Raw genomic sequence first — 20099 nt, forward strand, 5'->3', positions numbered from 1 at the left:
CACGCTGATGAGCCTGACTGGCCCGAGCTCTTAGGGCCAGTAATAATCTCTCTTTAGGAGGCTGAGAGGGTGAAGTGAGCCATAAGAACCCTCTCTGTCAGCTTTAACCGGCCAACAGAAAGAAAAAGTCATAATTATAGTACTCTCCCTGGCTGGATTTAAATAAAGCTTCCTGGCTGGGCCCCTATAGACACACACTCTCTTACTCACACACATGCACACGCACTTCAATAAAGAGGCACTAATCAATCAGGGGTTCCCCTGCCACGGCTTCATTGGAGCCCCCGTCTGAAAGAAGGACTGACAGCCCTCAACCTCCCAGCATTGTCAGACGAGACTGATTAGGCTTCTGACTGGCTACCTCAGCCACCAGCTAGCAAAGCATGGAGGTTAAAGGGTCTCCATTTGAAATCGACGAGCGCTGAAAAGTTCTGGACACCTGCTTTTTAAAGTGATGCTTGTCTCTGCAGCTCTATCCTCCTTTTTTGTTATTTGCAATTTGAGGGCAGCACAGGGGGAGAGGGAGAGAGTTGTTTGAGAGACTAAAAAGGGGTGAGTGGTGTACTCTGTGTGTGTGTGTGTGTGTGTGTGTGTGTGTGTGTGTGTGTGTGTGGCTTAAGTTTTGAAGGGGGAGCTTGGCTATGGGCCCAAGGCTGGAACAAAGAGGGGACACTCTTTACATGCATAGCCAGACAGAGTAAACTGGCCAGCAGCGCTGCCAGCAAATACAAGGCACAAAAACAGACTTAGAGAGAACGGAAAGAAGGAGAAAAAAAAAAGGTGGAATATTAGACTAACTCAACCATCAGCTTGCTCCACCTCATTGACTTTTCGTCCTCCGCGTTTGGTTAAAACGAGAAATGTATTGGTGGCATGCTTATAAGGCATTAAATAGCACAAGCTGCTTAGATTTTATTGTGTTTGCGTTGAATATGGAGCTGCGTGGCCATGGGTAAACGGAAGCTATCCCTTCGCAAACACTCACAGGATGAACAAATACAGGCAATTAGTGCAGCACAGCAACAGAGAGACAGGTGGACTGAGAGGGGAGAGGGGATGAGAGGAGAGGAGAGGAGCTATTTTTGTATTACCTGCTACATGAATAAAAATAGAATTGTGTCTCCGTAGCTTTACTTTGAAATTGTCAAAAGAAAATGAACATAATGACAAGATGTGATCGTCATAAACTCACCTGAAAGTCTCTTATCAGGTAAATATGTGTTTTTATTGTCAACTTGTTTTGTACCATCAGTTGTGTGTCCGCTCTTTGGTATTGATGAAACACAACAACATTTGGACGTAACCGCCATCCCAAAACTGTATCTGTAACCTCTGAATGGCACTATAGCAACTGCACAATTCCTCAGTGCCATGACACTTCAGATGAATGATTTCTAAAGACCAGCTTTTTTTTTTCCATCACTGTTATTTTTAAGAATGAGGTGCAGTGGATTCTCTTTCCTTTATTCTCTCTCTTTTTGCCACTGGAATCAGCTTAAAGCTCTGCAACCATTTCGCCCTTAAAAAGGAGAGCCACTCCATCAATGAGGGACAATAGTATATTCTGACAAAAAGTCTGAGGGCGTTACGCCACCCTGCCGTCACCAGGTTCCCTTCCACACGGCCTCTGCCGGTGACTGGTAAATGCCACTTTCAATCTTTCTCTTTTCTCTCCTCCTTCCTTTTCACTCCTCTTATTCCTTGGCTTCAATGGGTGTGTTAAGTATTGTGCGTTCTGATGGGGGCGGTGAGTCAGTCAGGATCATTAAAAGCAGGCCGAGCCTTTGGCCAGATCAAAATAATTAACTGGAGAGGTCACAAGCTAATGAAATGAAATGGGGGCTGAAAGGAGCCCCTAAATGGTGCTCACTAATCCTCCCTTTACCTTGTTTTAGGGAGGGGGCAGGCCTGTGTAAGCCAGGGCATCTCTGCTGATAATAGGTTGTGGGGTGCAGGGGGACCTGGGACTATGGATTTGTGTGTGTATGTATATGTGTGTGTGTAAGAGAGAGAGAGAGAGAGAGAGGTAGAGAGAGTACTGCAAATAGCATCCATCCCAACATCTCATTTAATCACAAAAACCTATTTTTCTAAAATCAAGTGAAACAGTTGCAGGAAGGAGTGATATTTTCAGTTGCTCTAATGCAAATCATCTTATATAATCAGGGGTTATTTAGGAGTGGAGCACAGTGGGGAGTCCCCGTCTTAATACACTGACATTTATTTCTTTGAAATCCCCGACAGAGCACAAGTTCAGCAAAAAAGAGAATAATAAGAAGACGATGCCACATTGGAAAAAGTATGATGATGTTACTTAGTAAAAGTATTGAACTATTGTCAGCAAAACATATTTACTCTAGTATTCAAATAAAGTCATTTTGCATGCAGAATGGCCAGATCATTGTTACAGGTTATATCATACTGTTTCTTGTACTATTGGATTGCTGTTTCTGGTGCATAAGTAACATTTAAGGAGCTAATTTTAACTATCTTATGGGTAGTTTGATAGACAGAAATACATATTTTTATAAGTTGATCCTGTGATTTGTATACAGAAACTGAATCTGCAAAGTAACCAGGAGCTATAGCCGTCAAACAGAAGCTGTGCATGAACTGTAGCACTGCAGAGTAGAAGTCTCATGTAGAATATAATTGAAAAGTTATTATGTCAAAATTGTAATTAAGTACAGAACATAAATATCTGCCATTCTTAGTTATGTTCTTCCAAAAAGATACATATATGTACATATATTAATTGATTTTTTATTTAGTATTTTTTTATTCCCTTCTACATCTCCTTTTTATTCCTGCTTGCTGTCTGTAACACCCTTATCTCATCTTATCTTATCAAATGAGATCAAGGATAGCGATATTATAGGAATCAAAATATAAAAATATGCACATGTAGATCTATGAATAATATCAGACGAAACTTAACTGTGGTTTAACAGTACTGAGCCACTTTTACTTGATTTCTTTTTTATCCTAATCCTGCATGTGCTGTCATGTTCCCATTCAGACTCCTTAACCACAAACCTTTCATGAACAGAAGCAAGTGAACACTGAGCTTTGATATCACGAAGAAGGCACTTCTATTGTGTCATGCAGAGATATTCACAAGACATATAAAAGAAAATATCGAAGAGTGCTTGCTACTGTCTGTCTGAATGGAACAATGGAAGAATGAAGCATGTGATCTGAAGCTGAGGACGATGCGTGTCAGAGGCTGATGAGGCCATGGTGTGTCACAGCGAACAGGTTCTTCAGGGGCAGGCTCCAACCTGCTATGGACCCCAGGACATGACTCTGTGTGTGTGTGTGTGTGTGTGTGTGTGTGTGTGTGTGTGTGTGTGTGTGTGTGTGTGTGTGTGTACAGAGGGACAGGGCTTGTTTGAGTAAAAAAAAAAAAGAGAGTGGAAATGTGGTTTTCAGGGTTAGAGGTGTGACCTCTGACATGCAGACAATCATAAGATGTACACACCAGCCCACGCATACACAAACTTGAAGACATTACAACACATTGTTGAGTGAAGGAATGCACCTGACCTCAACAGAGGCACTGGCTGAAAGCTATTTAAACACACACACACAAAAAGACAAAAGCGCGCGCACACAAACAGCAAGCCCACACATAACATGTTTCTAGTAAGACAGTTGAAGGGAGTTACCGTTTTTTTCTTTGATGACTGAACATCTCATGTCAACACATACATACACACAAGTGAAGGCAGAACGAGACAGTGTGGGTGAGTTTTTAATACTGAAAGGAAAAACTGGCGTGACTCTTCTGCTGACAGCATAAAAGAAAAGATTCAAGCATACACAGAGTGTCATATGTTAGAGGCAGTTCTGTTGTTGTAGAGTTTGAGTCAAGCTGGAGATTAGCATTCAAGCTAATATGAAAGCGTCTTCAGATTCAGTTCCTATGATGGCCACAAAACGCTGGCCCAAAGAAAACTTGGATGGTGTTGGGAAAAAGCTGAAATCCTGTCTAGCAATGAAAAGACAACAAGTTTGGTCTCAACAAAGTCTTTGCCTCAATACTAAATGTCTTCTATAATGTGAGCCTGTGCTGATGTTATTAACTGTTGTCCCATTAAAGGTCTATTCTATAACGTTTCAGCTGTGATGGTTGCTCCTTGCTTATACCACCACAGCTCTGCCAAGGCTTCTCAAATTTGGGTTTTATGGCTCCCATGGCTGACAGACACCTGCAGTATGAATGACATCACAGAGGCTACATCTGCCGTCAAGAGATCTCTAAAAATATTCACTATTAATCAGTATGTGGAATCTGAATAATAGATATATTTGAAGATCAGCACAACATGAACCCTGCATTCTTCTCCAGCCCATCACGAACCATTGTTTCAATCACTTGGATTTTAATCACTCCACTTTGTGTCTTTCTCACCTGCCTGGGGTTACATTGCTCTAAGTCCAACATGCACTTGAAGGCATCGCTCTTTGCCACTGTTTTAGTAGCAGCTCCAGCTTATGGTGCAATCATTGTGCCCATCATCCTCTCTCCTACACCTAACCTTCAGACACCAGCTCCGGCTCTGCTCCTCTTCCTCCCCAGTCAGCCAACACAAGTTAAAAAAAAATAATAATAAAAACATCTCCCTCTCCAGCTCTGGACAAGCAGCCCACTCCAGGCTGCAGTCTCTCTGAACCATCATTACAGTCATTAGGCAAGAATAAGCTCTGTATCACAGGAGTCCACCAGCATCCAGTTTAACCCAGCACAATTAGCACATCCGTTGGAGTAGAATTACCCTGTAAAACGAGAATGCTCTGGACAAAAGAGGCAGGAGAGTTGGAGTTGAAAAAAGAGGGTAAGTGTGAAGGAAAGGGGGAGAGAGGAGGAATAAGGGAGGACAGGGAGAGATTAAAATTGTTTGAATTGAGTCCACGCTCGCCCCATTCATTTGGTATTCTGCTCAAATCAGGGCTTTTGTTCAGCCTGGCGTAAAGTAGTGTCAATCATCTCGACCCGGTTTTGTAGAATGGGGAAATTTATTATGAATTTGCTCCTGCAAATAATGAGGACTACCCCCTGCCTGCTCTCCCTTCTCCCTCCTCCTTCTCCCCCTCCGAGCCACCTCTCCTCTCCCCTCCCTTGCCACCACCCCCATATCAATGCTGCAAAATAGGCAATAGAGAGTGAAGTTAGCAATCTCAGGGCCACTCGCACTCTGGACCCACATCAAAGTGACAGAGACGTCCAATCAGATTTGTCTTACAGGCATTACATGATGAATATGGTGCGGCCGTAGCACAAAAGCGCCTTTGTGTCTCCTCCGAGCAGAGACTATTCACAGCCCGCCACAGCCAGCCAGAGTGGAAGTAAATGGCCAAAAGGGCCCAGGCCAAAAAAAAGCACCCAAACTTGTGCAGCACAATGGCCCATGCAAATCACAGCCCCCGCCACCTCCACCCCACCACACATCCCCACCTCTTCCATCCCTCCACCCGTCAGGCCTGAGCTCGGTTCCTCCTCTGCTGGGTCGTCTGAAGTTTAGGGCCTATTCACACACATACAGAGGTGTCAGTTAAAAGTGCTGAGCTGCACGCATTCAAACATTCATTTGAAAAGAGAAAGATTTCGTTTTTTAGAAAGATAGAAGAAAAACACGAGTAGAATGACTGACTTTTTTGTCAGAAAGTAAGAGTGACTTGGAGGCTGTGAGCAAGGCTCCTATTTAGTAAGACTTTTGGGGTGGGGAAGAGGATTTCCAGCACACTGGAGTCGCCCTTTAATATTTACTGGCATTGAAAGAAATTATAGAATGAAATGTGAAGGGCCCATTTGCACAAAGAAATTACTTATATTGATCCAGGTATCTATTTCTTCAATACAGATGAACGATATAACTCAGTGCATCACTCTAACTGTAGATTTCATTTCACTCTGGGAATGAACTCTGAATTTGAATCCCAGAAGCTAAACTATCGAGACTAAACTGAACTTAGTAAGTAGAAAAGAGACTTGAAGCTTTGCATCTAAAAGCACGTCAGTGAGGACATATGGCTCAGAGCCAATGTGACCTGTAGTGACTGACCATAACTTCTATCAGTACATAAAAAAAAGGAGTAGCTGCTGCATTGATTGGTGCCAACTACTAGCACATCCATAGTGCTTCTACACCCACGACCTTACTTAACGACTAGTCAAGGGGTCAACAGATTTGTCTCTGAACCAGCTGCACAGCCCTGTGTCTATGTGTGTTTTAATGAGTCTACTCCAACGTTTTTTCTATGTTAAATATAAACATGTCTGCGCCTCTGCTTAAACATTAACACCTCTGTAAGCATTGCTCAAGGTTGTGCACCAGCTCCCCACTCACCTGAATCACTGCGGTCTCAGGTCGTCACTCCCCTGTCTGAAGCTCATTTGTCATAGTTTCATCTTCAGAGCTGCGGCTCTGATGCAGAGTGTTTCACAGAGCACCTTTAGGTTTTCTGTGTTTTTTATATTACTTGCATCCATTGAAAATCTCTCCGAGCAACTGCAGTCAAGTTCACTGTTAATTTAAAGGATTCAGGTTGTTTTCTCTGTCAAAAGCTACTTGTTATGAGGTGCATGGCTTTAGATTGACTCTGTTAAGCATAGAAAAGAGATAAAATATTTGTTTGATTTGTGATAACTGTGAATTACTAAAGAATCAGAGACAGGTGATTGTGAGACAAAGTCTGGTCTCTCGGTGTTATAAGGACACCCTGATGCACCTGTTGCTCACTCTGCAGGCTGATGTGGCTCTGAGCTGTGATTGGAGGAGCCACTGACTCTTGGTGGGCTAAGTTTTTTTTTTTTCTTTTTACTATCATTTCAAAACAGTAAAGCATTATTATTAATTTAACAACTTACTTTTTAGTTTCAAATTATGTCAAGGTATACTGCTCTGTGGTTATCAGAATTAGAATCATTTCAGGGTTTATAATCGAGAATTTACAGCTTATGTGACTTGAAATGAGTCAAATGAATTTCCTGCTAAGCGTTCGTGAAACGCATCAAAGTTTATCAAGATATGTAAGCTTAGAGGGAGTCAAAACACAAAAGCAATGAGGTTTCTCACACCAAAACTAGTCCAGCGATGAGCGATTTAGGCGCACGCGAGAATGAGTGGCGTCCTGTTCATGCAAAATGGCTTAAAAATCCACCAAGCACACTGATGACTGAATTCACAGCAACAGATGACCCCGCACCACCCCACTCTCGGCCTATTCAGCCCTGCGTTATAGTCTAGATATGTGCGCATTTGGCGTTTCCATGGTTTACGCATACATCATGGCTTTGCGCAGGAAAACGCATGCATAAATGAGCTGCATGTGACTGATTATTCACCACTGGATTACGCCAAAATTAACATCGCCTTTACGTATTGTCAAAGTGAAAATGACCCACGGACAAAATGACATGAATAAATCTGTTCTCGCCCCTGCTCCTCCCCATATCGCCGTGGAGAAAATTGCATATCCATCTTAGAGGACAAGAGACAAGCGCTTATTTTCACTTTGTGCCCTGGCCTATGCCTCACACTGAAGGACATCAGAAGCACCGTTTCAACCATATAATAATGGAGCAGCGGGGTATTTGCGCCCAACATTGATTTGTCTTTTTGAGTGCTGCTGACGTAGGAGGTTATAAAGCAGAGCGTAATTAATGTCATTTATCACTTGTTTGATTTTGTCACTGCCGCCACCGACAGGGCTCACATACGCGAGCCATTAACCAATGGGAGCGCGAGAGCATTTGTCACCTAGTACAGGCACGTGGCTTACACCTGCAGGCTGCTCTTTGTGTGTGTGTGTGTGTGTGTGTGTGTGTGTGTGTGTGTGTGTGTGTGCGTGCGTGTGTGTGTGTGTGTGTGTGTGTGTGTGTGTGTGTGTGTGTGTGTGTGTGTGTGTGTGAAAGAGAAAGAGAAAGGGAGATGGAGCGTGCATATGCGTGGCACACTTTCAGGTCCAGGATGAAAACATCCCACACGTCTGTCAGTGTGTAACTATTTGGTGAGCTCTCACAAAGTTCAGAAGTGAAGGTTTTGCTGTTTTGATCCACCACTAGCGCTCACATTTACTTTCACCTTTTATTGAATTAATGTAGTCCTGGAGGTAAAATGTCTTTCGGTTTTTTCAATTTATTATAAAATACTGAAAGACCAGCTTCAATCAGCCTCTCTTGTTCCCAATTTTCCACTCCCACAGAGAGCACCAGGTGAAATTAAACTCGTTATTTCTCGTTCTGCCTCGCTGAATTTGGCATCAGTGTTTAATTACAATAGAAGATCTTTCATAATTGGCATAATGAGGCGCAAAGGCGCACACAATGGTGCTCACAATGTGGTGTTGCGCTCCCCATTTCGCAGGAGATGGGCTTTTTGATTGGGTTGTGTGCGCCATGAAAAACACAGTTGGGGATACAACTAGTCCACTACCCCAGGTTTTATTTAGATTGATCTCAATCGGGCAATAAGAATTTTGACCCGTCTCATTGTCTAGCTGACTTTCCCCAGGCCGTATTTCAAAGTGTCTATACCCTTTGAGAGGAGTGAATTACACCCCTCCTCCCCCTCCCTCTCTCCCTCCGCTGCAGGCCCTGTGGGCTACTGGGTAAAGGCAGAGTATGCAAAAGAAACAATGCAATGCATGAAACGTAATATTAATCTCCCCGTCCTGAATGCAGACAAAGCGCTGTAGAAGGTGCGCGTCTATAATGGTTATTGAGTGCTCAACAGCTGCGCGATTTTCCCCCGTGTGCCCAACCAAGTCGGGAAAAGGTCACACGGGGGCTTTGAATAGAAGAGAAGCTCCCTCGTTTGCTCAATTACCGTCACCAACACACGCACAAACAGACACACATCTGAGCAGGAAAGTGTGCGATATCAACTGAAGAACCAAACCACTGCAAAGGCATATAATATAAATAGATTCATCTTTATTTATAAAACTTGTTTTACACAAAATATATCTGTTAAAATCGAATATTTACATTTTAGGCTACGGGAAACGGAGAACAAGTGCATACATTGATAAAAGTCTCCTTACCACCTATTAAAAAATAACAGAACAACTACAATCTGTCACAGGTAGTAGCCTTGATATTGCTGTCCAGTCACACACCTCATACATGCCAACTCACGGCCTCACTGACAGCTGGTTCTCAAAACACTGTCAGGGAAAGTGGCAGTGACTCAAGTTCAGGAACATTGTTTGTTTGACTCAATGTACAAAAATATGTCTTCATGTTAAAACAATTCGTCGTATGATACAATTTTGTTATGAAATGGGGGGAGGGGTGTACATCACGAAAAAGTCTGTTGACGCATCATCTGTGTTGTGTTGTGTGTTCCAACAGACGTGGCGGCTGGGGATGGCAGCCCTGCTCGGATCACACACTCATCAAACAAGTCCTCCGGAACTGCAGCGCCGTCCCTGCAGAACCTGCCGTGTCACGTATTAATTGCACTTATTCAAACATAACATCAACAGTTCTTTACTTCCACGGCTCAACGTGACACCGAGTCCAACTCCCTCCTCCTGGTGGGGACTTCAGGGCGACTATTCATGCAACAAGAGGCTCCCTCTCTCACACACACTCTCTCTCTCTCTTTCTCACTATTGCTTTGCTCCTGCAGAAGCAGCCCGGGTGAGAGGGGGAGGCAACAGATCACTTTCCAAGCACGGAGGGCAAGACCGATCTGACGCCTTTATCAAGTCTTTGTCAGCATTTCAGCCGCTTTTACGCACAGACGCTGCTGTGTGCTTTGGATGCTGTCAGCCTCAGTACCTGTCGAACCAGGTTGTAAAGTCCAACAGCTCCTGTTCCTCGGAGCTCAGAGGCTCATAACCACCTTCATCTGATGAGTAGGTGGAGTGAGGCGACTCCGGGTCGGCGGAGTAGCTGTTGGAAAGTGTCGGGGATGGCAACCCGCACTGGAAAGCGGCCGACACGGCGTCATGTTCGTCCAGAAGTTGCTGTAAAGCCCTGATGTACTCCACCGCTGAGCGCAGGGTCTCCACTTTGCTCATCTTCTTGTTGGCGGCGCCGTTTGGCACATGCTGACGCAGCGTCTGGAAGCCCATGTTGACTTGTTTGACCCGGTTCCTCTCTCTTTCGTTCCGCCTGGCCACGGCCACGGGCTGCTGCTGAGGGATGGAGTAACCGAGGCCGTTGAAGCTCAGGCGCCGCTTGCAGCGCAGGAGCTCCGGCGAGCTGGAGCGCTGTCTCTTCAGCACCTTGGTTTTGCTCTGGAAGCCGGCAGCGCTGGCAGTGTTGGGGTGCGCGGCGGGGACCGTGCAGTCCTGCGCCGGGGCGTGCAGGCTGAGGCTGGCGCGTCTTTCAGTAAGTCCAAAGGTGAATGCAGTCTGCGTGGTGGTGATGGTCGTTGTTTCCATCTCGCTGACAGTTGGTCTGAAGTGATGGATGCAGGGGCGCGAGCGCAGTGGGACGAGGAAGAGGAATCAGAGCGTAAAGGGCTGGCAGTGTACAGCTCTCGTGTCCTTCGCGTGGGGACCGTGTGGCTAACTCTAGTCCAAGTCTCTCTTGACTGCTTACTCCACGAGCCGATCTGACCCAAACTTTGGCAGCACTCCTCTTTTTCAACACGCGCCCCAACACACACCCCACCCACCCCTTTCTGGAGACGCACGCTTCGTCGCGAGGCCCCGCCCCCGCTGTGTGATTCTTCTGCACGCCCTCCCCCGGGCCAGGCGCGTGGCTCCGGGAGCTCAATAAACAATCCCGAGCTTTCACTGCGCCGGGAGCACGCGCTGGGCTCATTTACATTCCAATGTCTCTAACTTGAAGGCCCATTGGTCGATTCAAACGGTCTGCAACCGTGCGAAAAGAAAGAAAGGAGGGGAAAAAAAGACAGCGAAAGAAGAAAAAAAAGACGAGAGAATAAAAAAGTGAATGGTTTGGTTCTTTGAAATGCCTTTTGAATTTGACAATGTACCCCTGGCAAGTCTTCAAATTATCAGTCTTCCCCCCTCGACCATCTTTCTCCTCCAGCTCTTTACAATCACAAATACCAAGGACTCTCTCTCCTGTATCCAGGCTACAGCTTTACAGAGCAAAATAAATTGAAAGCGTGTCTCTGAGCACAATAATTGGCAATTATAAAGCTCGCGCAGGGACGAGATTAATTTCAAAGTAAACATCATGTTTATGACACGCAGGCGTCCGAGAGAGCTTATTACAGTTACCTCTGAACCCAGTGATCCGCAGGTCCAGTTTGCTGGCGCCTGCCTGACAGATTATCAGGAAAGTCTTGTTCAGCTCCTACGTGAATGCAAACACTGTCTTTAGTGTTAGCTTTGAGCTCTTTTCCTCTCATGGGGACCGCACAGCCCAGTCAAAACCAAACCCAACTCAGTGTGCAGATGCATGGATGCAGCACTTCAGCACCACATCTGACTGGACAGTTGAACAGAACAGCGTCGTCATCCTCCACTTCTGCCCTTTTTTCCGACAGAAGTCGCACTAGGTTTTGTTTAATTCATGTGTAGTTCCATTGGGTATTGCCAAAAGGCCTTCCAAATATGTTTTGTTTCTGGAAAAGTCTTTCCGGCAACTTGTGGCTGTGAGACAATCTGTGCAGAAACGTGGACCATCGCCCAATAAAAATGGGACACTTGCGGCCTCTGGTGGCAATATATGGCAACTACCTCCCTCTACTCCACTTAGTTGGCCTGAATCATGGTGAGGGGGATTCCACGAGAGCTGGCAGTCAAACATCTCCTCCTCTGTGCGGAGGAAAAGAGGGGGACGAAAGGGACAGCAGGACAAAATGAGGGGAAAAGAAAGAGTGAGAGAGAGAGAGAGAGACGTGTAACTGTCAGTTACTTTTTACTTGACTTGTATTGTATTTTACTGGCTGAAATTGTTGTGTTTCTGTTGGATAAGGGACGATCGATGTGTGTCCAAAGGTCGTCAGTTCGATTCCCACATACACAGGATCTGAAGCTTACTGGTGAGTTTAGAGAGTTGTGTTTACGCCTCAGAAAGAAACATTGTCCACCGCCGTGTTTTTGTACGTAACGATGTTGTTTTCATTTACTTAGATATTTTTAAGAATATTTTTAGTAATCCTTAGTTAGTTTGGTATGTATTTAGCTGCCTATTAAGGCGAATATGTGATCAACAGTGTCTGACAGGTAAAGCCAAGCATTTTCTAAGGTTTTTCTGCTTCAGATGTACATACGAATGGTCACTAACACGGAAGCATAAAGGCAAGGTTAGGCTCAGCAGTTCAGGGTTTTATTTGTAGACTTGACTTTTTTGGATGATATTGAAATCAAAGACCTCCGAGGTTTGTAAAACTGAATTTAAGACAGTTACTTTTTCATCCTGCAGACATCCTTATTTTACTAGTGAACAACTAGTTTCTTTATAAAGTGTGCTGGGATAAACACGTATGTCATCTGTAACAAAACCAGACACCATATTCAAGTAAAAACGAATAAAGCAAAATACTTTCTGTGCTGGTAGAGAGTGTAGAAAGGTTTGATGGAGGTGCAGGGATAGGGAGACTTGTTGAAGAGGCCATAATAAACTGTCAGATGAGGGGGTACAGTGCTGGGCATTGTAAGAGAAGCATAAGGCAACAGCTCTGGACATGAGGAAGTGGTTGAATGCTGCTGCCGAGGGCCTGAGACACCACAAATTAATTTAAAAAAGTCCAAAAATAACACAGTCTGATCATCAGACCTTCATTGTTCACAGCAAAATCCACAAATCATTGGCAAAAACATTACTGTGGAGAAACCAGTGTAAATACCAATTCAACAGTCCCTCTTGAGATAATCTAACGTCACCACACAGTAACAGAATTTCTTTTTCAAGCTTCTCTCAGCGGTTGTGCTTTTTGTGGCAATTCCCACTTTCCACCTCGTAGATTTCCCCTTTCACGCCGACCTCTGCCGGGCTTTCCCCTACCAACAGCAGAGGGCGCTCAAGCAAATAAAAACCAGTTCATTCATCTGGTGTGCTTTTAAGGAGTATCTAGATCCTCAAACGGCATCTTCCTTAGTGCTACATCCAGACCAGTGTCTGAAAAAGCTGTAAATGCCACAACATGCACTATGATAAGGCTTACAGTACACACCGTGAGATACTACAGTGTTGTGCTTTTATATGACACAACATGGAGAAGTGTCAAACCACGAGTCACGCAGGAATTTTTGACTGTATCAGAGGAAAATGTTTCCATTCAAGCATTTGTTGGGACCCGCAGTGCACTTTATTTATTTATTTATTTATTTATTTTTGCGCTAAAGATTCACTTCCTGCTGTACCTGATGTAGTACTGATTAGGGATATCATGCATCCATCCATTATCTAGAACCACTTATCTTTTGGTGGTTGCATGATGCTGCAGCTGATCTCAGCTGACACTGGGCGAGAGGCATGTTCATCACAGGGCTGACACATAGAGCAAGTGTGTGTGTATGTATAATGTTAAACCATAATAACTATTAAAAAAATGTAAACATCATACCTTAAAGGTGAGATTACATTTGCCACTAAGGTCAAATTCTTATGACTAAAACATCACATCTTACATTTATTTACATTGTTTTTCTCTTAGTCTCGCCAACAAGCCGACATGAAAAACACAGACACATGCGTCAATAAGCCAACGCCTGCCAAAGTCTTGTTCATAGGTCAGGGTGTGGCTGTTTATGAGAATCATGTCAGGTTAATTTTACACTAAGTGAAACTCCAGTGCCACAACACCCAGCACTTCTAAAGTTTTTTAATACCATGCCTCAAGTCAACAGTGCTTCATATGTGATTTAAGGGAGTGAGAGCGAGGTGGGGGTGTCCTCTGTGTGCGGGTGTTGTGAAGATAGAGAGATTAAGAGGGAGATATGAATGAGGAAGGAGAGCCTGGAATCTGCCTAGAATTCCCAGTGAAAATCCCCTTTTAAAGACATCAAATGTTCAGCCGTAAGTGTTACAGTTCAATACAAGTTTGTCCTCCAGTGACTCGTGTATGTGTTTGTGCAGGCAGAGCTGAGGGCCCATTATCTCACCCGCAGTCCTTTGTTTTTCTGCAGGCAACACGTGGAGATTGGACAATGTACCCAGAGCACAACAGCGGACGTTTCTGTGTCACAAGTAAGAATGATCTGCTCCATCAACGTATTCTATATTACCACTTGGCTATACGCACAAGCTGACATGACTGATATTACCTTTGCATTGTGAATGAACGTGTGTATGAACAGGATGTGAACCTTCCATGTGGCCTTTTAATAACCATACTACATCCTTCACCAGTGGCTGTGATGGAGCATGTGTTGTCTGCAGGGGTCTACAAGGACTGCGCAGTACAGTGTGCAGGAAAAGGGAAGTGCTCCATTAGAGTGTGTATCGCTTCCCTATTCCTGACACATCCGTGCTGGGCTGTAGGCCTACATGAGCCATGTTTCTCCAATAGTGGCAGACTAATGCACAAGCCTTATGATGCTTTATCTTATTTGTAACGCAGTCTGTGGTGAGCACATGATCAGGCTGAGCATTCACCCAACGCAACAGAGTAGCTGAGCTTTTGTGTTGAGATTGAGAAAGAAGTTTGGATAAGACCTGGTGATGGTGAAAAGAGGAAGTAAAGCTACATTTGGAGGAAGCTGAGTGGTGGTATTTAGAAAGACAGACTAAAATTCAAGTCATGGAAAGAAGGGCATCCCCACTGCTTATAAATACACTGTGTCATTCAAACACATGACACAGCCGCACATCTGCTGGATTCTGACTCTGAAAGTCCCCGGACCACTGGAACACACTGCAAATGTACTACAAACTACGGTACATTCACTGGTGGATTCATTTTTCCAGATTCACTGGAACTGGGTGGTTTCATGGGACGCTATTTTGGTGAGCAAACCCTCTCCAAAAGTACATCAGCTAAAGGCCTCTGCCTCTTAACCCACAGAGACACCAGTTGTCATCAGATGGCCTCAAATCTTATCATCAGTGTAAGTGGGCTATTTCACAGTGGACATGCAGTCCCATGTTGTGATGAGACCCAGAATCTTAATGAGATAAAGCAGCTGTTTAAAAAATATTTTGACATTTTAAAGGAACATGATCAAGTTCTCCTGACTGCACCCCAACATGCACTTCATACGTTCAGTATTGTTGCCTGATGGCCTCCTTCACATCATATGTTCTATCATTTATGTTCAGCATCATATATAAGTATATGGTCTGCAAAAAAAAGATCAGATCCTTTGCACTCTGAATTTAAAGTTCTTTCATACTAATGTGGCTGGTTTGACTGGTTTTGACATGCAAACATACAGTAGGATCACGCTTGACAAAGTTAAGATTGATCCACAAGCAGCTTCATGTATGATAACGCAACACCATCATAAAATCGCCTACAGCAAGGCTCCTCTGAATACCGGTAAACTGTTTTATTGTGAAAGCACCAGCCAAAGGCTTGGCTTCACTTAGCGCAAACATCTGGGGATGAGTGACGTGCTGATGCAAGAAAACCGAGTACATGCAACCACCAAGCCGCTTTCAGTTTCTCAAGGTGATTTAACTGACGGAGAAATTCCAGTTCCAACATGCAACTCTGGGGGGGGTGTCTTCCATTTACGCAGCGCGAGCAGCTCGAGCGCACGTTTTGATGGCCCCGCGTGCGGCTGAAACGCCTCGCTTGTCTCCGCAAATCGAACTTACCCCTTCGTCGGAAATGCCTCAAGAAGCTGCACCCTCCCACCGCGGGGAGGGGAGATCGAGACCTCACATGATGTCACCGGTTCGTATAAATCCAGCTAAGGTGCCGCGAGGGTCCATATGCGAGAGCTCGTATGAAGGAAACGCCTCAGCCGAGACATGCAAAGGTAAATAAAAACACATCTGTATCTTTCTCTCCCTTCCTCATTTAGGGTTTTATCAGCATGCGCGTTTTGTTTTGTCTTGTTTTTCTTGTGAATGCATTACACCTACTGTGAACGGGTTAGTTCCACGTCAGACTTGCTGTGTATGCAGATTCCTTCAGATCTTTTGTTATAATGTGCTGAACAAGTCCAGTAAAGTGTGCATGCTGCTGGATGTCGTTTGGCCAAAGCATGTTTGGGTTTATACAGTATTTTCTGTCGTTCTGCATCTCAAAGCAAAAACTCTTTTGCTGGCTGTAGCTTTCACCACAGAACTGCATACTTGTCTCACTCTGCCCTTTAGATGTTCCATTGAAGAACAACACTGATCTGTCATGTTTCCTCTCAGCCCCCCCAAGCCTCAGTTTGCCAGCTGGCTCATAGAGCAGGTGGAGACGGGCCAGTACACGGGCCTGTGTTATGTGGGCCCAAACAAGTTCAGAGTCCCCTGGAAGCACAACTCCAGGAAGGACTGCAACGACGAGGACAGCAAAATATTCAGGGTAGGTGAATTTGTCACTGCAGTGCGAGTGTTATCTGACACCATGTGATTAGATAAAAATGCTGATGGCTTTGTTGACATCGGTCTGGCACAATTACAGTACTCCTGTATGATACTGTACCACAAACACTCCTCATAGCAGAGACTATGAACAATGACGCTGATGGCTCATTAGAGGTTCCTTCATTTCATAAGTGTCAGGGTGTAGATGCATGGCAGGTGTTGGCAGGTACAATTATAGCATACCAACACCAGCAGTGCATGCACTTCTGCTTTCCTTGAGTCAAAGCAAGCAATGCTGAAGTAGGTAGTACCCCAACTTTCCCTTATGTAACTGCAGGAAATACTTAAATACAGCTGTAAGTCATTTTGTTTGAACATACTGTCTATAACCTAGAAACTGGGGGTGCTTTCCTGTGTGTGAGTTATACATTTACAATGCAACATCATAATTTGTGTCTGTCAAGTGATCATAATTCACTTTATTGAAAGATTCACCATTCAGTTTGAGAATGATAGGTGCAAGCAGTGGTTCGTTGTTGTCCCGACGAAGCTGAATCTGACATCTTCATCATGTAAAATCTCTTTCTGCCTCTGGTTAATACAGCGGCTGTGATCAGGTTTAAATTTCTCTCGTGTGGTTGACAGGCGTGGGCAGTTGCAAGTGGTAAAATCAACGAGTTCCCCAATGACAAGGCCAGGTGGAAAACCAACTTCCGATGTGCTCTGAACAACCTCTCCGTGCGCTTCAAGATGACACAGGATAATTCCAAGAATTCAGACGACCCTCACAAAATCTATGAGATTATCAACACAGAGTGTAAGTGCAACTCAATCCAAGCCTTCCACTGTGGAACCGTTTAGAGTCTGCATGCAAATGAAAGTGGGGATGTTTTTTTGTTTTTTTTTTTATCTGCAGACACTGAAAGTCTGCCAACACAAGACTCCCATGAGGACTCTGACATGACTCCGGATATTTACAGCTGTCCCACAGAGTGCTTCCCCTCAGGCACTGAGGTGCAGTACTGCCTGGAGTGCACTTTCACTTCTCTCTGTTAAGAATTTCTTTGCAATATTTGCTTCCCTTCTGATACTTAGTAAATAACACGATGCCTTTTCCCTCCAAACAGCACAATCTGCTCTATGAAATGCAAAACAATTTCATGACCCTGGATCTTGGGAACCATCCACCAGGTACGAGACTCTTAATGGAAAGGGAAATACTAAGTCATATGAGTTAATAACATCCCATCCACCTGTTTATAAGGAAGGCTTAATCTGCTTTTTATTGTCTTTAATAGAGGAGCAGCCGTGGGCGGAGAACTATGGTCAGCACCATCCAGCTGTCCTTGGAAGCTATCCAGCCGAGGTCCACCCACAGATGCTACCAGAACAGCAGCCTTATTACGAGCGTATGTTCAGCTAAATAAATCACAGTTCCTTCATTCAGATGAAATACTATCTTAATACTTAATGTTCAATGTTTTCTTTTTTTCTTACAGCAAATCCTGCACCTGTCCCCAGTTCATCTCTGCAGCCAAGTATATACGACCTGGAGATCTCCATCCACTACAGGAGGAAAGAAATGATTAAGACCACGGTGACCACTGCCCGTCTCCAGCTCCACTATCACCACGAGGCCCCTGAGCTCAACGCCCATCATATCTGCTTCCCCTCCACTGACAGTCTGCTGGACCACAAGCAGGTACCTGACCACATCAGTTGTGACTTAATGAAGGAAAAATCCAGTAAGTGCTTTTTGATAAGCGTTGAAAGAGGGCTGTAAATTGTTTGGAGTTTGCGCCTCCACAAGAACTTTGATTTCACATTTTTCAAAAACAGTGACCGCTAGAGTGCAGTGGACATCCACAAATGTAAAGGTGGAGTTTCCCCTTCAGTTTATACACAATCAATCCTCAATTTGTGTCTTTCTAATCCTCTTTACACCAGATCGATTACACCAACCGCATCCTGAACAGCATCCAGAAGGGCCTGCTTCTGGAGGTGCGGGAGACTGGTATCTATGCCTGGAGGCAGGACAGGTGCCATGTGTTTGCCAGCACCAGTGACCCCAGTGTGGCTCACCCAGACCCAAGAAAGCTGCCCCAGAACACCATGGTGGAGCTCCTCAGCTTTGAGAAGTATGTGAATGGTAGGTGTTGATCTCTTGCTCATACAACTTATTACTTGTGTTGCATTTTCTATGAAGCCAGTTTGCACTGTGAAATAAATGGTTCCACCTGTGTGTGTTCAGAGCTCAAACAGTTTAAAGAGAACAACGGTGGCTCTCCGCAATACACCATCAACATGTGCTTCGGAGAGAAGTTTCCTGATGGGAAAGCTTTGGAGAAGAAGCTCATCGTCGTCAAGGTAACACTCCTCATCTCATTTCGTCTGAGCTTCACCTCGAAGATTTGAGTTTAGCTCCCTTCACTGATGCAGTTTTTGCCTCTGTGCCCCTGTAGGTGGTCCCCCTGATCTGTCGACACTTTCACGAGATAGCCCACATGGAGGGGGCTTCGTCTCTTCACAGCGCCAATGTCAGCCTACAGATCTCGCACAACAGCCTCTATGATCTCATCAGCTCTGTCTTTGGTCTGCCAACAGCTGAGCCAGAGCCAGCTCGGCCTGCTGAGCCTTTTCTACCTCAGATCTGAATTCTTTTTCTTACACTTGGCCCCAGTAGGGACCGCTTCAGCTACCCATGGGACCACGATGCACCACATCCTGCTCCGACCCAAAGCTTCGCTAAAAAAACATCAACAAACTGGTGATCTGTTGAATGTGTCACAGGAGATGAAACAGGAACAAGTGAAATTGCGTATAGCATAATGGGCCTTTATTAATCAACTGTAGCTCCATCCTGCTGCTTTGCATTATCTATTGTTCACTTCATGGTCACATTAAGTCACAAACTATCGCCAAAAACTGAGATTTGTATCACTACACAAGTAGAAATGGATTCCTCCACTGCCAGACTGTTATTTAACTCAGAGGCCAGTGGCCTCGCCTTGGAATAAACCTTCATATGAGTATTGTAAATGTTAAATTACAATACATCATTGATGGTTCCAAAAAAAGGTGGGACGTGTTTTTGATTTGTACTATTTGTACTGTAAGATTTAGTATTTAATGTTTTACCCCCTCAACTCCATTGATTTTTGTTTTTTAAGTTGGGACAGGAGCAACAACAGACTGGGAAAGTGGTGGAATGCTCCAAAATCTGAAGACTACCGTCGTCTGTAGAGGCTTCATTTACAAAAGACTTCATTCTGTTTTCATTCTGTCTTTTTTGGAATCAGGGTTGCATATGTATGGAGCAACCACACGATGCCTTACATGATGGTAAATCCCTTGTACCATGTAAATGTTTTTGATCATGTATTTATGAGCTTGTAAACCGGAGCTGAAGGTGAAGTTAAATCATGTATGTATAGTTTTTTTGAGTGTCATACAGCCAGTGAAGACAGTATATTTGTCTGTCTTTTGTGAATGTTTTGCACTTCAGAATTTTTTAACTGCTGGTCATCTTGCACTTTTGTACTACTTAAAGCTAACAGGCACTATATGGATTATAAATAAATGGTTAAACCTTGAATAAAGTCTCATTCATTTATTACCACTTATAATAGATCTGCTTTCTGAGAGGCCTTTCTCCAAAGAGAAGTTGGGCTTTGAAAACCTGGTGTAAGTCCCTGTA

At 44.3% G+C, this 20099-nt stretch overlaps 2 protein-coding genes across 3 annotated transcripts; one reads left to right on the forward strand and one right to left on the reverse strand.

Moving 5' to 3' along the window:
• Positions 1-8980: 8980 nt before the first annotated feature.
• ascl1b (achaete-scute family bHLH transcription factor 1b) lies at positions 8981-10553 on the reverse strand. The gene has a single exon (XM_076733573.1). The coding sequence runs from the start codon at positions 10396-10398 to the stop codon at positions 9784-9786; it is 615 nt and encodes a 204-aa protein (XP_076589688.1). The 5' UTR covers positions 10399-10553; the 3' UTR covers positions 8981-9783.
• Positions 10554-15799: 5246 nt separating this feature from the next.
• On the forward strand, positions 15800-19995 carry irf7 (interferon regulatory factor 7). Of its 2 annotated transcripts, XM_076734107.1 has the most exons (10): positions 15800-15861; positions 16247-16400; positions 17048-17219; positions 17319-17416; positions 17530-17593; positions 17701-17811; positions 17902-18104; positions 18350-18551; positions 18654-18769; positions 18865-19995. In XM_076734107.1, the coding sequence occupies exons 1-10, from the start codon at positions 15854-15856 to the stop codon at positions 19054-19056; spliced, it is 1320 nt and encodes a 439-aa protein (XP_076590222.1). In that variant the 5' UTR covers positions 15800-15853; the 3' UTR covers positions 19057-19995. The 2 variants fall into 2 exon arrangements, with proteins under 2 accessions (XP_076590222.1, XP_076590221.1); XM_076734106.1 differs by lacking the exon at positions 15800-15861 and having other exon boundaries at positions 16202-16400.
• Positions 19996-20099: the final 104 nt, after the last annotated feature.

The sequence above is a fragment of the Chaetodon auriga genome, chromosome 6, assembly GCF_051107435.1.
Source record: "Chaetodon auriga isolate fChaAug3 chromosome 6, fChaAug3.hap1, whole genome shotgun sequence".
Classification (NCBI taxonomy): domain Eukaryota; kingdom Metazoa; phylum Chordata; class Actinopteri; order Chaetodontiformes; family Chaetodontidae; genus Chaetodon; species Chaetodon auriga.

Bases quoted from the DNA above. Each gene is read 5' to 3' on its own strand.
- ascl1b (XM_076733573.1), bottom strand. From the start codon at position 10,398: ATGGAAACAACGACCATCACCACCACGCAGACTGCATTCACCTTTGGA.
- irf7 (XM_076734106.1), top strand. From the start codon at position 16,233: ATGTTTCCTCTCAGCCCCCCCAAGCCTCAGTTTGCCAGCTGGCTCATA. The intron at 17,594-17,700 runs GTACGAGACTCT...TGTCTTTAATAG, and splicing joins TCTTGGGAACCATCCACCAG to AGGAGCAGCCGTGGGCGGAG. The intron at 18,105-18,349 runs GTACCTGACCAC...TCTTTACACCAG, and splicing joins GTCTGCTGGACCACAAGCAG to ATCGATTACACCAACCGCAT.